General features: G+C 47.0%; 1 protein-coding gene and 1 pseudogene across 4 annotated transcripts in view; both read right to left on the bottom strand.

Moving 5' to 3' along the window:
* The window catches only part of ETV6 (ETS variant transcription factor 6), a 239,074-nt gene extending 225,862 nt beyond the window's left edge, over nt 1-13,212 (bottom strand). For 2 of the 4 annotated variants that reach the window (XM_072799009.1, XM_072799008.1), the window contains exon 1: nt 13,002-13,210. In XM_072799009.1, coding sequence (XP_072655110.1) covers nt 13,002-13,034 — 33 coding nt within the window. In that variant the 5' untranslated portion in view covers nt 13,035-13,210. Of the gene's footprint in view, nt 1-13,001 lie in introns of all 4 variants that reach the window. The other 2 variants (XR_012017719.1, XM_072799011.1) reach the window with 2 other exon arrangements.
* A 1,110-nt stretch (nt 13,213-14,322) lies between these two features.
* The window catches only part of LOC140616704 (uncharacterized), a 124,046-nt pseudogene continuing 120,873 nt past the window's right edge, over nt 14,323-17,495 (bottom strand).

Consider the following 17,495-nt stretch of genomic DNA (forward strand, 5'->3'; position numbering starts at 1 on the left):
ACACTCATACACACACACACACACACACACACACAAACACACACACACTACCAACATATAAACACCACAGGCAAACTATCTCATAGCTCTAATACGTACACATTACCTTTTCAGACCAGACCAGGGAGTTGCTCCTAGAAACAGCTTGTTAACAGCCCCTCACATTGCTGTTTAACAATCCGTTTATAGCCCATCAGAAAGCCAACCCTCCAAGGAGATATATTTTACATCTATATGTAAGGTCTTCTTGCCACAAGGCTGGGTTTTGTGTAATCTTTCACTCTATAAGCTAGAAAGCAGATTATACCATCATTTCCGTGACTTATGATCCTTGAGCATGCACAAACGTGCATGTACACAGGGTCGCAAGAACAAACCCTTGGAATAAAAGCAGACTGACGCCCAAGGAAGCACAAGCCATGCCATATAGTCCTGACTAGAACTAAAAATAGCATCCTAAGGCATGGTGTCAGCTACCCTCTCTCACTCTTCTCCCCAGCACGTATTCATTCTAACCTCCAGTGAGCATTCCTAAGCAGACCAGGCCCCCCACCCCATAACTTTACCTAGGAACCTCTCCCTGGTCCAAAGAAGCTTCTTTCTAGGCTTTGGAGTACAGATCCATCTTTCAACATACTTCAACTACAATGCCATACGTGCACATATATGAAAACAAAGAGAGAACATAAAATCGTAAATTTTCCTCTAAAGTCTAACATTTGTGCCCTGGGGACACTCGAACCAGCTGAAAGACTGCCTTTCTGGCAACTGGTATACCAGAAACTCAGAAGTGCCAAGCATGGCCAACTGCCCAAAAGGCAGCCAGCTGGATTAACACTTGCTTCACTCTACTTGGGGAAGTATGTGGCCAGAATTTCCCCCAAAGCAGCATAATCTTTGTCAACATGGGCCCCACTTGGAGTCCCAAAAGGACTAAGAGAAGAGAACCTTACTACAAGACCCCAAGGAGAATCCCAGACATTAATTTGGGGGCCAGATCTGTGAAGCAAATTCTTTCCAATAATCCACTTGACACTTAACCTGGCAGTCCACAAAAATGAACACCAAGGTAGAAAAACTGGATCTGCCCTAGGCTATGCAAGCCTAAAAATGTACCCAAATAAGAAAGTGGATGTGTTGTGAACTTCCTTTCACCTGTAACCTAGATATAACTGAATCAAGAGGCAACAGGACTATCTTCTCATTCACCCACACCTCCTCCATGGTAAGCCTTAAAATACCACAACTGAAATGGAAATGTACACAGAACCATCTTTCCCTTAAATCAGACTGCTCAACACAAGAGCTAACCACAAAAGCACACATAGGCATTCCCCCTCGTTTAGAAAAGCTCCATTTGGTCATTTTACCAAAATTTTCAAGACAGACAAATTCTCAGAAGAGCTAGCTAAAGTTAACAGTGACTTAGGCTCTTGGGCCCACCTCTGCCCTCTCTGCAGGAATGACAAGACCTTTCAAGGGATCTGCATGGCTCTCTGCCTTGTTCCCTTTGTGCATTTTTAAGGTTCTTTTCTTTTCCCTCTGATGTCTTGTCCCACCTATCTCACCGTGTATCCAAAAGGCGATCAGTAAATATCCTGCCACTGATACCAGGCCGTCCCTGTTCGTTTTCTAAGGTAGGTAGCACAGAGAAACCAAACTGCCAGGAAGAGTGGAAATAAATAAGATGGATATTCTAAAAAGGGCCCTACTTGAGATGTAAACAAATGCCGAGGTCCCTTTGCCCATCTCCCTGCCCATCCGGGTGAAGGTTAAAGATACCCCTATAGCATGCTGAAAAGGTTACAGGATCACCACTCCAACCTTCCTGTGTCCTCCAACATCCCCCCTGGATTCCACTGTGTTCAAAGGCTGCCTCTGGAGGGTGCCTGGATGGCTCAGTCAGTTAAGCAACTGGATTCTTGATTTTGGCTCAGGTCATGATCTCAGGGTCCTGGAATCAAGCCCCACATCAGGTTCCTTGCTCAGCAGGGAGACCTACCTGTCCCTCTCCCTGCACCCCTCCCCTTGCTCTCCCACCACCCTAAAATAGATAAGTAAATCTTTTTTTAAAAGATTATATTTGTTTATTCATGAGAGACACAGAGAGAGACAGGAAGAGGCACAGGCAGAGCGAGAAGCAGGTTCCATGTAGGGAGCCCGACACAGGACTCAATCCCAGAACCCCAGGATCACAACCTCAGCCAAAGGCAGACACTCAACCACTGAGCCACCCAGGTGCCCCTAAGTAAATCTTTTTTTTTTTTTAAAAAAAAAAAGCTCCCCCTAACCTACAGGTGACTTCTGCTGGCAAATAAGTGGACCCTCACCACCCAACTCACAGCCAGATGCACAGAGCCTCGAAGACACAAAAAAAGGCACAATAACGCAAAATTCAGAAAGCGAGCCTCTGTTTCTCTGGCTTTCTGAGGGTAAAAGACTCTTACCTTTCCAACTCGTACGGTTCCTCCTTCCACCTCATCCTAAAGTATTCAAGTCAGCAGACTAACAGAAGGACTACATGGCACAAAGTCAAATAAGGAGCTGGCAGCTTTCCAGGGGATCTGGGATGTAGCTGGCCACATGGGGTCACTCAGGCCTCCCAGTCAGGGAGAAGTGGCCACTCCAGGACCAAAGGTCTACATGACTCCTATTTCAGACAGCTCTCCCACCCCGGTTAGCCTCACTTCGAATACAGACCACATCAAAAGCCACAAAGTGAGAGCAACTCCTGACCTGTTGTCCCCACCCATCGCTGGCCTCAACCATCAAGACCCGTGAGTGAGGAGAGCCATGGGTCTCAGCAGTGCAAAGCACCAGTCAAGTGACCTCATGACAATGGATTTCTAAAATCTCCCAGATCTCGGGTCAAAAGGAGGATATGGTGAACACAAAATGCAGTCCAATCCTTCAGATCTTGCATCTCCCCAAACGAGGTGTGCCAACTCTGTGGCAAGAAGTTGGGTACAAGGACACAAACAGACCCAAAGAAAAGAGAACTCACTTCCCCCTCCCCTTGGTGGCCCCACCTGTGTCACAAATCTACACGTGAAAGGATGGACCTGGACCATTTGGTGAGTCAGAAGACTCTTGTATGTGGTCTCCTCTGGCAGGACTCAGATTCCACAGTCAAGGACAGTGTGGGAAAGACAGTCTAGAAGCAACAATGAATAATGAAGGAACTAAGGTCTCCTTCCCTTGGCTGAGCTCCTCAGAGCGGTCCACAAAAGGGCTTAGCAAACTCCTGCTCCCCTTTCTATCAAGTCTTTATTACAGTTCCTCTTGCCCACCCCAGTGTGGAAGTATTGATCTGAGTATTAATTAGTAGGCTTCGGACGATACAATCTCTAAATTGTCTCCTGACCTGGATTCTTCATCAGGGAGCCCAGCGCTGCTCTGGCCACACCCGCAGCCAGGCGGGCAGATCTGAACCCTCCCCTTTCTCTCCCGTCTCCCAGCACTGCCACCAGCATGCCGCACCCAGACCCACACTTTCACTAGGGAACAAGGGGAAGTGTCAGGAAAACGGGTAACTTCAGAAACAAACAGGCTGTTCTTTGGGACTTGATTTTTTTTTTTTTTTTAATGACCAGGCTGATTTCTATCTACAGCTCATTTCTTCCAGGAAATAGTCTAGAGTCAGCATCTCATCTTTGGTTACTGTGTCCTCACATAAAGGGGATGTGAGGGGAGCAGGGGTGACTGCTGTTACACCCATAGGTCTTCAGAAAGATCCAGCTACATGGCCCATCATAAGCCACTGGGCAGGGGACCAGGCAGCTGAGAAGAAAAATCACAAACTTTCACTTGTGTTTTCCAAGGAGGAGGGCAGAAGAATGGTTTCTCCCCAGACCTATGCTCTTTCTCCAAAAGTCCAAAAGCACCCACACCTGCTACTGGTGTGTGTGTGGGGGGGGGGGGGGGGGAGTCAGCAGAAGAGGCAGCCAAAGCTCTCTCTCCACTCAGCCTCAGAAAGGGTCATCTTCCAGCCTCGATGTCATCTTCTCATCTAACATGGACAGAGAGGAAAACTCAGGAATGCATTTCGAGTCCACAGCTAAGAGAACAGAGCTACTGAAAATGGATACTTCAGTCCCTTAACATCTAAAAACAAAGGTTCCCTCAGGCCCCAAAGTCACACATTTGGCTTTCTCCAACTCTTCTGTATAAACTTCCAACCGAGAGCCATCGACTCCCTCTCTTGAAACTGGAAATCCACCCTCCACCCCCACCCCACAGCAAACAGTGTCTGCTCTGTGGTCAGACAGACGTGGAACTGCCTGTTCAACAAAAGCAGACTTAAGAAATGAAGCCCTCGCTCAAGTCGCGCCCCGGCCGCAAATAATAAGAAACTGTGTGAACAAGCGGATCCCTGAATAGGTTCGAATACTTGAGTGCTGAGTAATAATGCTAGCTAGAGTCACTGTACAGTACTTCCAGGCTTAGGGGTTTTTTCCTTTTATCTTTGAAACTTATTCAGAAGTGTCCCAGCTATTCCCTCAAAACTTCACTGTGAGATGCAAAAGGCCTTGGTTATTGCCATGTAACTGCAGCTGGCTCTTCTCTCCTATTGTTGAGATTTGCATAAAATTAGTTAAACAGAGAGCTTTGCTCAATACGACTAAGTGACCCGGCCTCTCCGAGAAACTCAGTGGGATAGCAGCAAGCCTGCTTGCTGGGAATCGGCCAACTTGGGAGGCCTAGACTTGGGTTCAGGAGGTGCCACCGACCAGCCACATGAGCTGGAGCAAACCATCAACATCTCGGGGCACCATACCAACCATATACTGTAGGCATGGACCTAGAACATCTCTAGATCGCTCTAGATCTAGATATTATGTAGGATACATAGCGGGGGGTGGGAACTAACATTTTTTTAAAAGATTTTATTTATTTATTCATGAGAGACACAGAGAGAGAGAGAGGCAGAGACACAGGCAGAGGGAGAAGCAGGCTCCATGCAGGAAGCCTGATGTGGGACTCGATCCTGGGTCTCCAGGATCAGGCCCTGGGCTGAAGGCGGTGCTAAACCGCTGAGCCACCAGGGCTGCCCAACATTTTTTTTTTTTTAACAGAGTAAGTCACTGGATTATGAAATTTACCTATCCTGAAAGAGGTATTTTTATTACCACTTCAGATGGGTTAACAGGTTGAAGGTTAAGATTAATAATAACTTTAAGTTCAAGAACCAGATTCACACCCAGGCCTGTCTACGTTCTGTCTGGGTTCTTCCCCTAGAAGGGCTCCACAGCATGGCAATGACTGGTCCCCTCTTCCCTGCAACTTACAATCCTCTTGAGGGAAATCGCCTTCACAGATAAGAACCAAAGAACACCAGACAGAATAAAATGCGAATCAAAATCTCAAGGAGAGGTGACTGGAACTACATCGTGGCAGCACTTCCATTACTGAACACATTCACCCATGGTGCTCATGCCGACAGGGCTACGCGTCCTTTTCAGGTCATTCAGGAAATGAGATCTTTTCCGTATGTCTGACTCCCACACACAAAGGGAAAATACCCCCAAGGAGTACACAGGTCTGGTGAGTGTACAGATTTATTGGATAGCTCCTTCCTGTCTTCACTGGGGAGTAACAGATTTTTCATAAGTCATTCATCCAGATAACTGAAACGTAGCCTTTTAAAACTTCACATTATTTTTATGCCAAACATTTTTGTTGGATAGCTTTCCAAAATGCATTACATTTTCTCACTTCCTAAATCTCGTAACTTAAAGCTTGTCTTTAACTTTGGAAGTCATAATTATGATCATTAATACAATCAGTCATCGTGTGGTGCCATACAAATGGGTTTAACTCTATGAGAGTCCTCGCAACGAAGCCACACTTTCTGAATTCTTGTCTGCTCTGCTGCAGTGTTAGAGGGACATGGCCCTAGGACACAACACCTGATTCTGGCTCTGGCTCAGCCACAACGTAATCTCAGGCATGCTATTTAAATGCCAAAGGACTTAGTTTCCTCATCTGCTTCATAAGAAATTTGGGTTGTGCGCTCGGATTCCCTCATATTACCTCTACATATCTCTCCTCTTCCTTGCCCACATCAGCTCCGAAGAAAGGCTTCATTAAAGCTGTTCAAATGCCAAATGTTATAACTCAGATGGCCAAAATTCTCTCTTCACTCAAGTAAGGTAGAACGAGGCCAGTGTGGTCTAGCTACCAGGAAAGAGGGGGAAAAGATTATACCTTTGGTTCTGTGGGACAACCAGAGAATACCTGAAAAGATCTCAGATTCCTAGAAATCACAGAGTATTGAGGATGTACATGAGGGATGGTTTAAGAAAAACTTTGTGTTTGTGGATTGTGTAAGTCTTAAGAGGGGGAAAAAAAGCCGTGGAAGGACACAGCACAGCCTGTCACCCATAAAATGAAGGAGTAATCAGGTGCCAATGAAAGAAGAAAAAGGCCGAGAGGGAAAAGAAAGCTTTCTGAGAACACAGAGGGCCCCAAATAAAACCCATCAAAAGACAAAATATCACTAGAGAGCACCAGAGACTAGAAGAAAGATGGAAGATCTGGACATTTGTTTGAAGGTAGGTTACACGGTATGGCCACCTGGCTCTCCCCACTGTGAGAGGAATAACCAGGAACAACCCACCTTCAGGGGGACTCAGAATAGGAAGGAAACATCTCTGCTGCCCTATTCCTGCCTCTCACCCTAGCTCATGGAAGGCTCCACCATTGTCCATCACAATCAGTTGCCTGATGTTCCTCACAAAGACGGCCATCCCTGAGAACAGTGTCATGGAGAATGCCTTGGAACAGTAGGCCCTAGCCTTGGCATGTGAGATCTTAGGTCAGTATATCGCTTAAACACTCCAGGCTTCAGGATCCTCATGTATAAAATGGGGAGAAAAACTACATCCCTGAGAATGCTGTGAAGAGTAAGTGAGATCATGTAGATCAAAGACTTATTAGCACACGAACCAGCATGCAGTTATACTCCACACATGATGGTGGTGATGGAAGAGGAGGAAGAAGAGGAGGAAGCAGAGGAAGGGGAGAAAATGTAAGAGCAATGACCACTAAAACAGCTGACAATCCCCTTTAATTACCCAGAATCGGGAAAGCTCCAAAATGCAAGCATTGCAGTTTTCCCATAAGCATGGTCCACAGGACCCAGAAGCAGCTCGCTCATCGAGGAGTCCACACGTAACAAACTCGGGCGAATGCCTTCCTTCATCAACCCCTTCCACTGTTCCCCCACACACACCCGGGTCTGAAAATTCCAGATCATTTAGACAAAGACCAGGCCAAACTGTTCATTTTCCCTATCTAAGAAGAAAGGCTTATCGAGCAAATTAATAGAGCAAATAATAAATTTGTGGTAATATTTCCACGCTGAAGTAAGAGTTTCGAGCAGACAGTAGCACTCATTTCTAACCAACAGATGATGTGGGACACAAGTCATCTCTGCCTATTCACTGGGGCTCATCCTGAGACGCCCCAGCAAGCAACACCTCATCAGTCTGGTTCCTGTATGCTCAGAAACAAATCAAAATGTGTTTGTTGTTTAACAGGCTGTAATTCTAATTTCTCACTCATGCAGTCTAGTCCTTCTCTCCCCAAATACTAGGTTTGGCAGGGAACAGTCTTTAAGCGGGGCCCCTCCTGGCGTGGGAACCCTGAGTACACTCACACTCATTCTATTCAACAAATACACACAGGGGTTGGTTTCTTACACACGTGTAACAACAAATACAGCGGTGCCCGACTCTGCCTGAAAACAAACTCCAGTGCTTTTTCTAAAGTCGCATTCACAGAGAAAAATATACTGTTTGTACACCCCACACCCTAGGGGGCTTCATTCAACACTGAGCCACTCAGCTTGGGAGAACCACACTAAAGGGCAACTTTTAAATATGGGCCATAAAACGAAACTGCTCTTCCAGTTACTCCCAATAACCCCATGCCTCCTTGCCCCTTTACCTTCCTCGGTGTGCGTAAACACAGCTCAACTGAGATTTACAGAATTCCTTTTAGTTCCACCTTTCTCTGGTACCCACACTTGGGCTACTTTTTCCCCCTCGAGTGACCCACGGGAAGGAAGGAAGCTAGTTTTCTAGGAGCAAGCTGCCGTGTTTTTACCTGATGCTGTTTGAAACAGGAAGCACACGACACACAAATTAAGGTATATGTTTGGCCACCCCTGGATAAAAAGAGCTCAGGGCCCACTCAAGCTTTCCTGGGAAAAGGGCCCCGATTACAGGCCCAGTACCCTCGGCCCACAGCCCGAGTACCAGACTTCTCACACACTGTCTTTAAAAAATAAACGTTCTAGACATCTGTTGCACAAGAATGTGAATATACTTATCACTGCTGAACTGCGTGCTTGACCATGGTTAAGACATTTTTTACCAAAAAAAAAAAAAAAAAAATACTGTTGCTGCAAACAGTGGTACAAATACAAATCCATCAAGCCCTTCTTCCCTGATCCCCTACTCCTACTACTTCCTCTTCTCAGATCTAACAATATACCCTCTGGGCCCAGTGCTCCCCCACACACACATCTTCCTTGGCACATACCTCTGTGCCCTCATACCAGCTGGCTTGGGATTAAAATGGACCAAGCTAGGGAAGTGCCAGAGAGAGTGCAGCCTATTGTATCGAATTTCCTTGGCCTTTTATAGGGATGCACAGCGAACCCAGCAAATGCAGTGCAGGGGCCTGAGAATGAGGCCTGTGTTGCTCTAACCCTGGCTCAGCCACCAATTAGCTGGAGCAAGCCATTTAGTTCTCCGGACCTCCTCTCTATAAAAATAGGAGGCTGGCTCAGGTGATCTCTAAGGTCTTCCAGCTCTGAAAGCCTAAAAGTTCGCTGGTTCAAACGTCCAAGAAACCAGGGAAAACAGAGAAGTCTGCGAATCACTAAAGTGATTCTTCAAGCCCTTTTATCATCTTTTACTCAATTCCTTTGTCTGTTTGGATACACAGTGGTTTTTAATTTTATCAAAATAATTAAAATAGTATTGTTGTACTGTAATTCCACTGATAATCATTTTTGGACAGATACCCAGAGAATGTTCTAGGCCTCCCTGAGACAGCAGTGAAGGATGAAAATACTTCACACAAGCTAATGGATGAAACTGTTAAGTCACCCTCTGGTACACAGGGACAACCAGAGGAAAGGAGGCTGACCTCCTCCATGCCTCACTTCAAATCAACAAACACATTACCAAAGAACATTTCTGTGCCAGGTGCCAACCCAGGTACTAGGACACAAAGATAACCATCGCCAAACCCAAGTTGCTAAGGGTCCATTAGGGGAAACCCAGAGTGTCCCAGTTAGTAGCAAAATAAAAAAGATTTCGGGCAGCCCAGGTGGCTCAATGGTTTAGCCTTTGGCCCAGGGCATGATCCTGGGGACCCGGGATCGAGTCCTGCATCGGGCTCCCTGCATGGAGCCTGCTTCTCCCTCTGCCTGTGTCTCTGCCTCTCTCTCTCTCTGTGTGTCTCTCTCATGAATAATTTTTTTTTTTTTAAAGAGATTTCTTTCTGCTAAGAGAGCCATGCATACTGGAGAGTAGGGCACGGGGAGGGCAGGGGAAAGAGGAAGGGGAAGTTAGGGCACTAGTTTTGGCAACCTGGATGGCCCTCACAACTAAAGCACCTTGCCAAGACTCGAAGGACTATGTCTGGTGGGCCAGGAGCACTTTCCACAGCAAGTCGGCTGAACTTAAAACTGAACAGGTGACTTGAAGGAGAAGGCTGATGATGGAAAGGACAGCCTTTTCCTTTCTCCCATAACCGGCACAGTTGGCCACTCAAGCCTCTGGAAAAAACTGTTTGATTTTTTTATATAGTTAGTTGACCCTGTCCTTACATTGAAACAACCCCACTCACTGGTCAGCAAAGGAAGCATTTAAACTCTTGGATGAGAGTGTCACGACACGCATAAGGCAGCCCAGTGCAGAGAAACGGTGGGGCTCGGTGACAGTTTGGGTGACCTTGGGCTTGTCGACCTGTCTTCCACAGTACAACATGTGTCTGACATCCACTTCCCTAGGTGATGGAAAGCTGTCTATAAAACGCAAAAGAAATACAAAACATGCTTATCAGGCATTCGATGTCAACCACTACCGTGTGAGCGATAAACACAAAGGTATCACTGATTGATTTAAAAACTTTCACCTTGGAAATTCCACCTAAATTGTATACTACTCTCTTCTAGTAGAACAGACAATGCTCAGGAGTAAATAGAGTACTTCCCTCTGTGGTTGCCTCTGGTCGGGCTCCTCTGTGTTCCACCACACCAGCTGCTAAGGAATTTACTGCCTGCTGACCAGCTGCTTGCAAGGAATGGGAGCAAGTGAGGAAGGTTTCAGGAGGGGAGCAGAGGAGTGAAGGGAAATCTCTCCACAGAGAGGGAGCCTTCCGTGTCACATGTCTTCAATACATCGGATTCATCAGCTCATCCTTGAAAGCTTCTAACATTCCTCCTCTGCTCCGCAGAAAAGTTATTGTTTACTGGACTCTAAAAGCAATCCTCGTACTTGCTTGTGGGTTACCAGCAAACATCTTTTATTATGCAGTCACTGTACCACATCCCAAGGACTGAATGAACACATCACCAGAACATTTTCAGATGACCCAGAATAATCCCAAGTCCTTGATCTGCAGCACTTATTATTGGAACACTGTGAATTAAGCACACTTCTCGGAAAAAATACACTTCACAATACATGCACCGAAACATATGCACAGTCTCAGCAAACAGTCATATAATGGTTCCAAGAAGAACCATCCAAATAAAAGTGATACTCTCATTCCTAGGGAAGAGGATTCAATCAATCAATTTTAATTACATGGAGATACACAATCATGAAAAGAGGCACCTAAAAAATACTGAAAGGATAAGCAATAAGGAAAAAAAAAAGGTTATGCAAACTATGGCTGCAATTTTTATGTCACATTTAAGACGGCGTTCTGCCCAGGTTTGGGATTGGTTCTGTATGTCTGAGTAAGGAAAGGGGGCTGTTGTACTCTTCCCACTAGAGTGGGATAAAACGAGCCACTCAGTAGCACTTCTGCCTACAGCACACAAACATAAATAAGCCCATCAGAACAGTGGGGATATGCAGTCTCTTTAAGAGAGGTATCAACAAAAGTCACAGAAGGATTGCTTTTTGTTGTTTTCACCCTAAAATTACTGCCCCATAGCTGGTCCAGGTTTTCCTGATGTCAGATTTATTGCCATTGAGCTAAATACAATTTACTGATTTAATACCCTATTATTTAGTTACCTCTGTTTGTGTTATGAAGTGTCAAATTAGATTATCTATACCGTGCTCACTGTAGAATCTAATTTATACAGCAAAAGAAACTAGTTTTGAAGTATCAAAGTACCTTAAATTATTTACAGTGACTCCGCCTCCACCAAAGACACTCTGCTACCCCCAGGTATATGCAAACACAGAAGCCCTAAAGTGCCACTGGGCATTTTTGTGAGGCAAAAAATAAAACTAAAAATAAAAAAACACAAAGAAACCCAACCCACTTTTTTAGTTCACATTAGCCCTACATTAAAATCCATGAAAATCTCACCTGATGAGAAACACTAAGATCTGAGTATAATCATGAAAACCTAGTAAGCAAATATAATAAAATACTGTTTCCTTTAAAAAGATCCTATTGGAACAGCAGTGTTGAAACAGGAAAGGTTTGTCTAATTCCCCACAGATGAGGAAAACAGGTTATTTGTTCATTGTTTCTGCAGCGTCCACTCAATGAGCACATATTAAGTGGGCCAAGCAGAAAACAAACTTCAGTGGCTTCAACCTTTCACAGAAGCAGAAGGTTTTTCCACCTGGGGACTGATGGAATAGTAAAATAAATAACAGCGCACAATAAATGCAAGCGACGGGAAAAATAATTGGGGGAAATGGACAAATCATCCTGCCTCCTCCCGGTGGCAAACTTTGCAACTTTTTAGAAGCAACAAACCACAGCACCACCAGCTCTATAGATACAGATATATATACATGTACACACACGACTACTTGGAAGCCAAATACTGTGTTTGCAAACATCCACCATCCTGCATTTACAATTCCTGCAAAACACGGGCAGAAAGCGGGGCGATTTCTACTTAGATATCCTCTCTGCACTGTCAAACGGGGAAGGTCACTTTGGTCACTTAGATCCTTCTCTCTCTCTCTCCCTGCATCACAGGAGTTTTCGACTTTGGGATTACTCCACTTTTACACGCATCGGAGTAAAATAACCATTCGGCAACTTTATTTACCTCGGTTTAAAAAAAAAAAGAAAGCGAGAAACTCATTGTGCAAATGCCCAGGAAAAGCTGACACCAGGGCTGTCTCTCCAACAGCGCTTGCAATTACCATCAGAGGAGGGAGAAAAAAAAAAAAAAAAATCCAGTCTGATCTGACCCAAGCAGTCATTTCAAGGGATAATAAAAAAAATTTTAAATTTAAAAAAAAAAAAAAAAGGATTGCATCCCCAACTGGGGCTGAAGAACTTTTTGTTTCCCCCCCTAAGGAGACCACCCCTCGGGAACAAAAGTTACATTTCAGTCACATGTTGGCAGCAGGAGTAGGAGCAGGTTTTGTTGTTGTTGTTGTTGTTATTTATTTATTTATTTTACAAAAGCGCACTAATTACGGGGGTGTTTTACAGTTCTGGAGACCACTCGGGTTCCTCCTGGCCAATTGCGACGGGCATTTAATTGTCAAAAAGAAAAGGGGGGGTGGGGCGGGGCGGGGGGCTCGGAGCCGAGGGGGGCTCGGCGGGGGGAGCCGCAAGGTTACACGAAAGGGTACGGCCGCCGCCGCCGCCGCCGCGGGGCTGCATCTCCTCCCCGGCGCCCCCAAATCATCCACTGCGACCGGGGCCACTGCCACGGCCCCCTCCGGGGCGAGGAGCCCCGCACCACTGCCCCGGCCGGCGCAGCTCGCAGCTCGCAGCTCGAGGTCTCCGAGCCCGGGGAGGGAGGCGGGGGGGAGGGGGGGGGGGATCTTTACCTTAATGCTACACTGAGCAGGAGTCTCAGACATGTCTCACAGCGAGAGAGATCAGGAAGTTCTCAGTTTTTTTCCACTTTCCTTTCCTCTCCCCAACCCAGAAGCGCTCCACGGCCGGCCGGACGCGGTCATTTAAGAAGTTTCTTGCAGCATCGCTCCCGGCAGCCGGCCCGGGGGTCCGCGAGCGCGCGGGGCGGGGCGGGGCGGCCCGGCCGGCGGAGTCGGGCGCGCGGGGCGGCGGGGGCGTGGGAGCCGGGCCCGGAGCGCGGCGGCGGGGTCTGCAGGTCGCGGCGCGGCGCGGCGACCCGGGGCGCAGCCCGGCCGGCCTCGCGCTCTCTCCTCCCACCCGCGGCCGGCGCCCCCGCCCCCCGCCTCCCGCCGCTCTCCGCGCCCGCTCTCCGCGCCCGCTCGCTCGCTCGCTCGAATGTTTTCCTTCCTGGAAGAGAGAAACTGAAAGGCAGAACTGAGAAGGCTCTTCGCTCATTGATCTTGAGAGTTTCAGTGCAGAAACTGACGTGAATTCCCAGCACTGAGCTCTGCCTCTTAAAGGAGCCACCAGGAAATAAAAGCTCGGGTTACAGCCCGGCATCGGGGAAATAAAAGCCGGGCGGGGGGAGGGGCGGCGGCGGCGGCGGAGGGAGCCGGGACCGGGCCGCGCCGCACAGCCCCCCGCAGCGCGGCCCACGCGCGCCCGCCGCCGGCCCCGGGGAGACGCGGCCCTGGGGCCCCAGAGACCGCGACACAGGTTGTTGGGGGTTTTTTTTCTTTTCTTTCTTTCTTTTTTTTTTTTTTTTGGAACGCCTCCCACCTTCCCCAGCTCCTTCTCGGAGACACCCTGAAATGCAGCAGGGCGCCTTCCCCGCACCCCGCAGCCCGCACCCCGCGCCGGAGCGCCGGGAGGCCGGGAGGCCGGGAGGCCCGGAGGCCCGGGGACTAATCCTAGAGGAAGGGGCATTCCGGGAAGGACGCGGAACCCGGAGGAGGAAATAAAACAATAGCCTTTGTTCTGCTTCTCGGCCGCGGCCTCTTTAAGAGAATCCACCAGGAAATGGGAGCTCGGGTTACAGGCTGCTCACGGGGAAACGTGGGAGCGCGAGCGCCGGAGCGCGACGCCGCCGGAGACAAAGCGGGGGGCCGGCGGGCTGGGGGGATTCCCCGCGCGGGTGGGCGCCCCGGAGCCGGCGGGCGTCGGTGCGCGCGCGCGCCCGCGGGGGGGGCGGCGGCCGGGGGGGCGGGGGCGGGGGGATGCGGCCGCCGCGGGCGCTTCCCCAGCCGAGCGCGCCGCCGGGGAGGGGAGGGAGGGGAGGCTGCCGGGCAGTTATCAAAGGCCGTTGGGCTCCTTTTCCTGACCCCCTTCCTGCCCTGGCGAAATCCGCTGCGCATTTAAAGAAATAGCAGCCGCCACCAACCGACCTAGGTGACGCGACTGCAAAGTTGACAGGACGAGCTCCCGCGCAGCACGCCCCGCCCCGGCACCGCTTCTCCGCGCCGGTCCCGGGCCGCCTGGTGACCCGGGGCTCCTGCCGCCGCGGGCGGACTCGTCGGCCGCGGGAACAAGCGCGGGGTGGGGGGTGGGGGGGGTAGGAGCCGGCGCCGAGGGTGGGTGCCGGCCGGGGCGCGTGCCGCGGGGCGCTCTGTTCTCGGTATCGTGGTCCGTGGCCTCTTCGAATGCTCTCAAGCGTCGGCTGCAAAACGCAGAGCGGGATTTATGCTTTACAGTCTGGCCCCTGCTGATGACACACACACAAGGGTCTTAGTGTCAGGATGTGTGTTACACTACAAATATATGATAATGATACGATACGTGTAAATATGTATCCCGTTTGCGTCTGTCTACATATAAAACGGATTTCCCAGATGCCCACCCTACAAGGTGTATCCCACTCGCTTATCTCCAATGCTCTACATCATAATATGCCTTCAGACCTCCGCGCGCTCATCAGAAGGACGTTGGGAACCAGAACTGATTAAAGGGATTGGGGTGAAAAAGAGTTCTGTTGATGGAAAGGTGGGAATTATGGGTTTTTCCGAGCCTTCAGGGATCTTACCAGTTTGGGTCACATTTTACTCCTATGGTCCGCAGGAGATCTCCTGTCCACACCAGCTCCTCTGCCTTGGGCCACCTGCTATCCATCTCTATCCCACATCCCCCACCCCCAAAATGATCTAGCTGCCTTTGATCCCTTTACTTTAAGTTGCAGGCATTGATTCTGATGTCCTATTCCTGGGTTAAATCCTATAAACCTCTATATCATTTACCTACCGATAAGATCCTCGACAACTGTCAGCTTCTAAAAGGTGGGGAATAGTACCCATCTCATAAGATTCTTGTATTCAATGAGCAAATATATACAAAGAGCTTAATTACCTGAGTACTTGCTATGTATAATCTGTGCTCGATGGTAGCTACAATTATTTAACCTCAGGACTGAATTAACTCTCGACTTACATTTCTTTTTATTTTTTTAAGGTTTTATTTATTTATTTGATAGAGAGAGAGAAAGAGCAGGAGCAGTGGTGAGGGCCAGAAAAAGAAGCAGATTCCCTGTTGAGCAGGGAGCCAAAAGTGGGGCTGGATCCTGGGTTCCAGGAAGTGGGTTCATGACCTGAGCCAAAGGCAGACACTTTGAGCCACCCAGTTGCCCCTCAACTTCCATTTCTATCTCCTCTTTACCTTCTCCAACTGACTCATGGAAGTAGCAATTTGAATTAGAAAGTATGTGATTCCAAAGCAAAGCAACAGTTGTGGAAAACTGTGCATTTAGATCGGAGGTTGGCAATCTCTTTCTTTTTTTTTTTTAATTTTTATTTATTTATGATAGTCACACACAGAGAGAGAGAGAGAGGCAGAGACATAGGCAGAGGGAGAAGCAGGCTCCATGCACCAGGAGCCCGACGTGGGATTCGATCCCGGGTCTCCAGGATCACGTCCTGGGCCAAAGGCAGGCGCTAAACCGCTGGGCCACCCAGGATTCCCTGGCAATCTCTTTCTGTAAAGGGCCAAATACAAAATATTTTAGAGTTTGTGTACAAAGAGGCAAAAATTAGGATATTATGCAGATGCTTACATAACAAGAGAGAAAATATCCATATTATTAGTGTAATAATAATAATTGTAATCAGGTCTAATAATGAGAGGAATGGGATTCCTTTTGGGGGAGGATAACATTTTTACATATTTGAGCACCAGTTCGGAGTAAGGGTTCTCTATCATCAAAACTAATTGTTTGTCTGTTAATGCTGATCTGTAATGAAATTGTACATATTTCGTTTTTGAAAATATCTTCTCACCCAGATACATACTGACAACCCATGAGCATATGGTTTTACTTAAGCATATTCATTGCTTAGAAGGCATTTATACAATGCTGTTTGAACTCTATTAAGTCCTCTTGATATTTCCCCATAGCATGCCATTACACTGTAGGTTAATCACTTTCAATGGAAAATCAGGTGGAAGTGCCTCAGTTAGTTGGACAGTTAAGTGGATTTTAAATATGGAAATTTCCCTTTTGGTTGCATCATAATCCAAAAACCACTACTGGAATAGTAGTTTGAGTTGAGAAAAATGTAACTGCTGGAAATCTATGTTGGAATGGAGATCTTGCTTCTTGTTTGAACTTTTGATGACATGGGAAGTTTATAAAGCAGCTCGATATTATTTGGGATTGCAACAATGTTAGTCACGTCAAAATTATTTAACTGTAGCATACACTTCACACAGCTCTCTCTGTCTTGTCTTGTCCTTAGATTGAATTCATGAGAAACATCAAGTCTGTAGCAAAAGCTAATATCCAAAGACATTCAGTGTTCAATAATTGTGGTTGGGGGAAGTTTTCATTTATTCATTCCCATTTGTCAATTCTTTCTCTATTCCTTGTTTCCTGAATCTTTGGTAAATTGGGTATTTTTTTATATTCCATTAAGATTCCTACATTGTCTTTGTAGCTTTTCTCCTGTATGTTAAATATAGCAGCCCTCTAAAAATTGCATTTTGTATCTTTATAACAGTCTATCTTCAAATAATATTATTCTATTTTAAGACCGTATAAGAAAATTACAACGGCATAATTCCATTTATCTGATTCCCATCCTTTATGATACAGGCATATATTTTACTTCTATGTGTTATAAAACCCACACATCCATATATGTGTCTTTTTATTTGTCCTTTCTGGTACTTTTTTATTTCTTCCTGCAGATACGGTTTCATTTTTCTCTGGCCTCAAGAACTTTTGGCATTTCTTGCAGTGCAGTTTGTTGGTGATAAAGTCTCTCAGTTTTTGTCTGTGTGAGGATGTCTTTATTTCACATTTGTTTTTAGAGGATAATTTTCACTGTATATAAAATTTTAGGTTGACAGATTCTTTTTCCTTTTGGCACTTTAAATACATCATTCCATCTCTGTCTCCATTATTCTTGATTAAAAGTCATTTGTAGTTCATATTTTAACTCCCTGTGTATAGTAGCTTTTACTCCTCTAGCTGCTTTTAA

The sequence above is a fragment of the Canis lupus genome, chromosome 25, assembly GCF_048164855.1.
Source record: "Canis lupus baileyi chromosome 25, mCanLup2.hap1, whole genome shotgun sequence".
Classification (NCBI taxonomy): domain Eukaryota; kingdom Metazoa; phylum Chordata; class Mammalia; order Carnivora; family Canidae; genus Canis; species Canis lupus.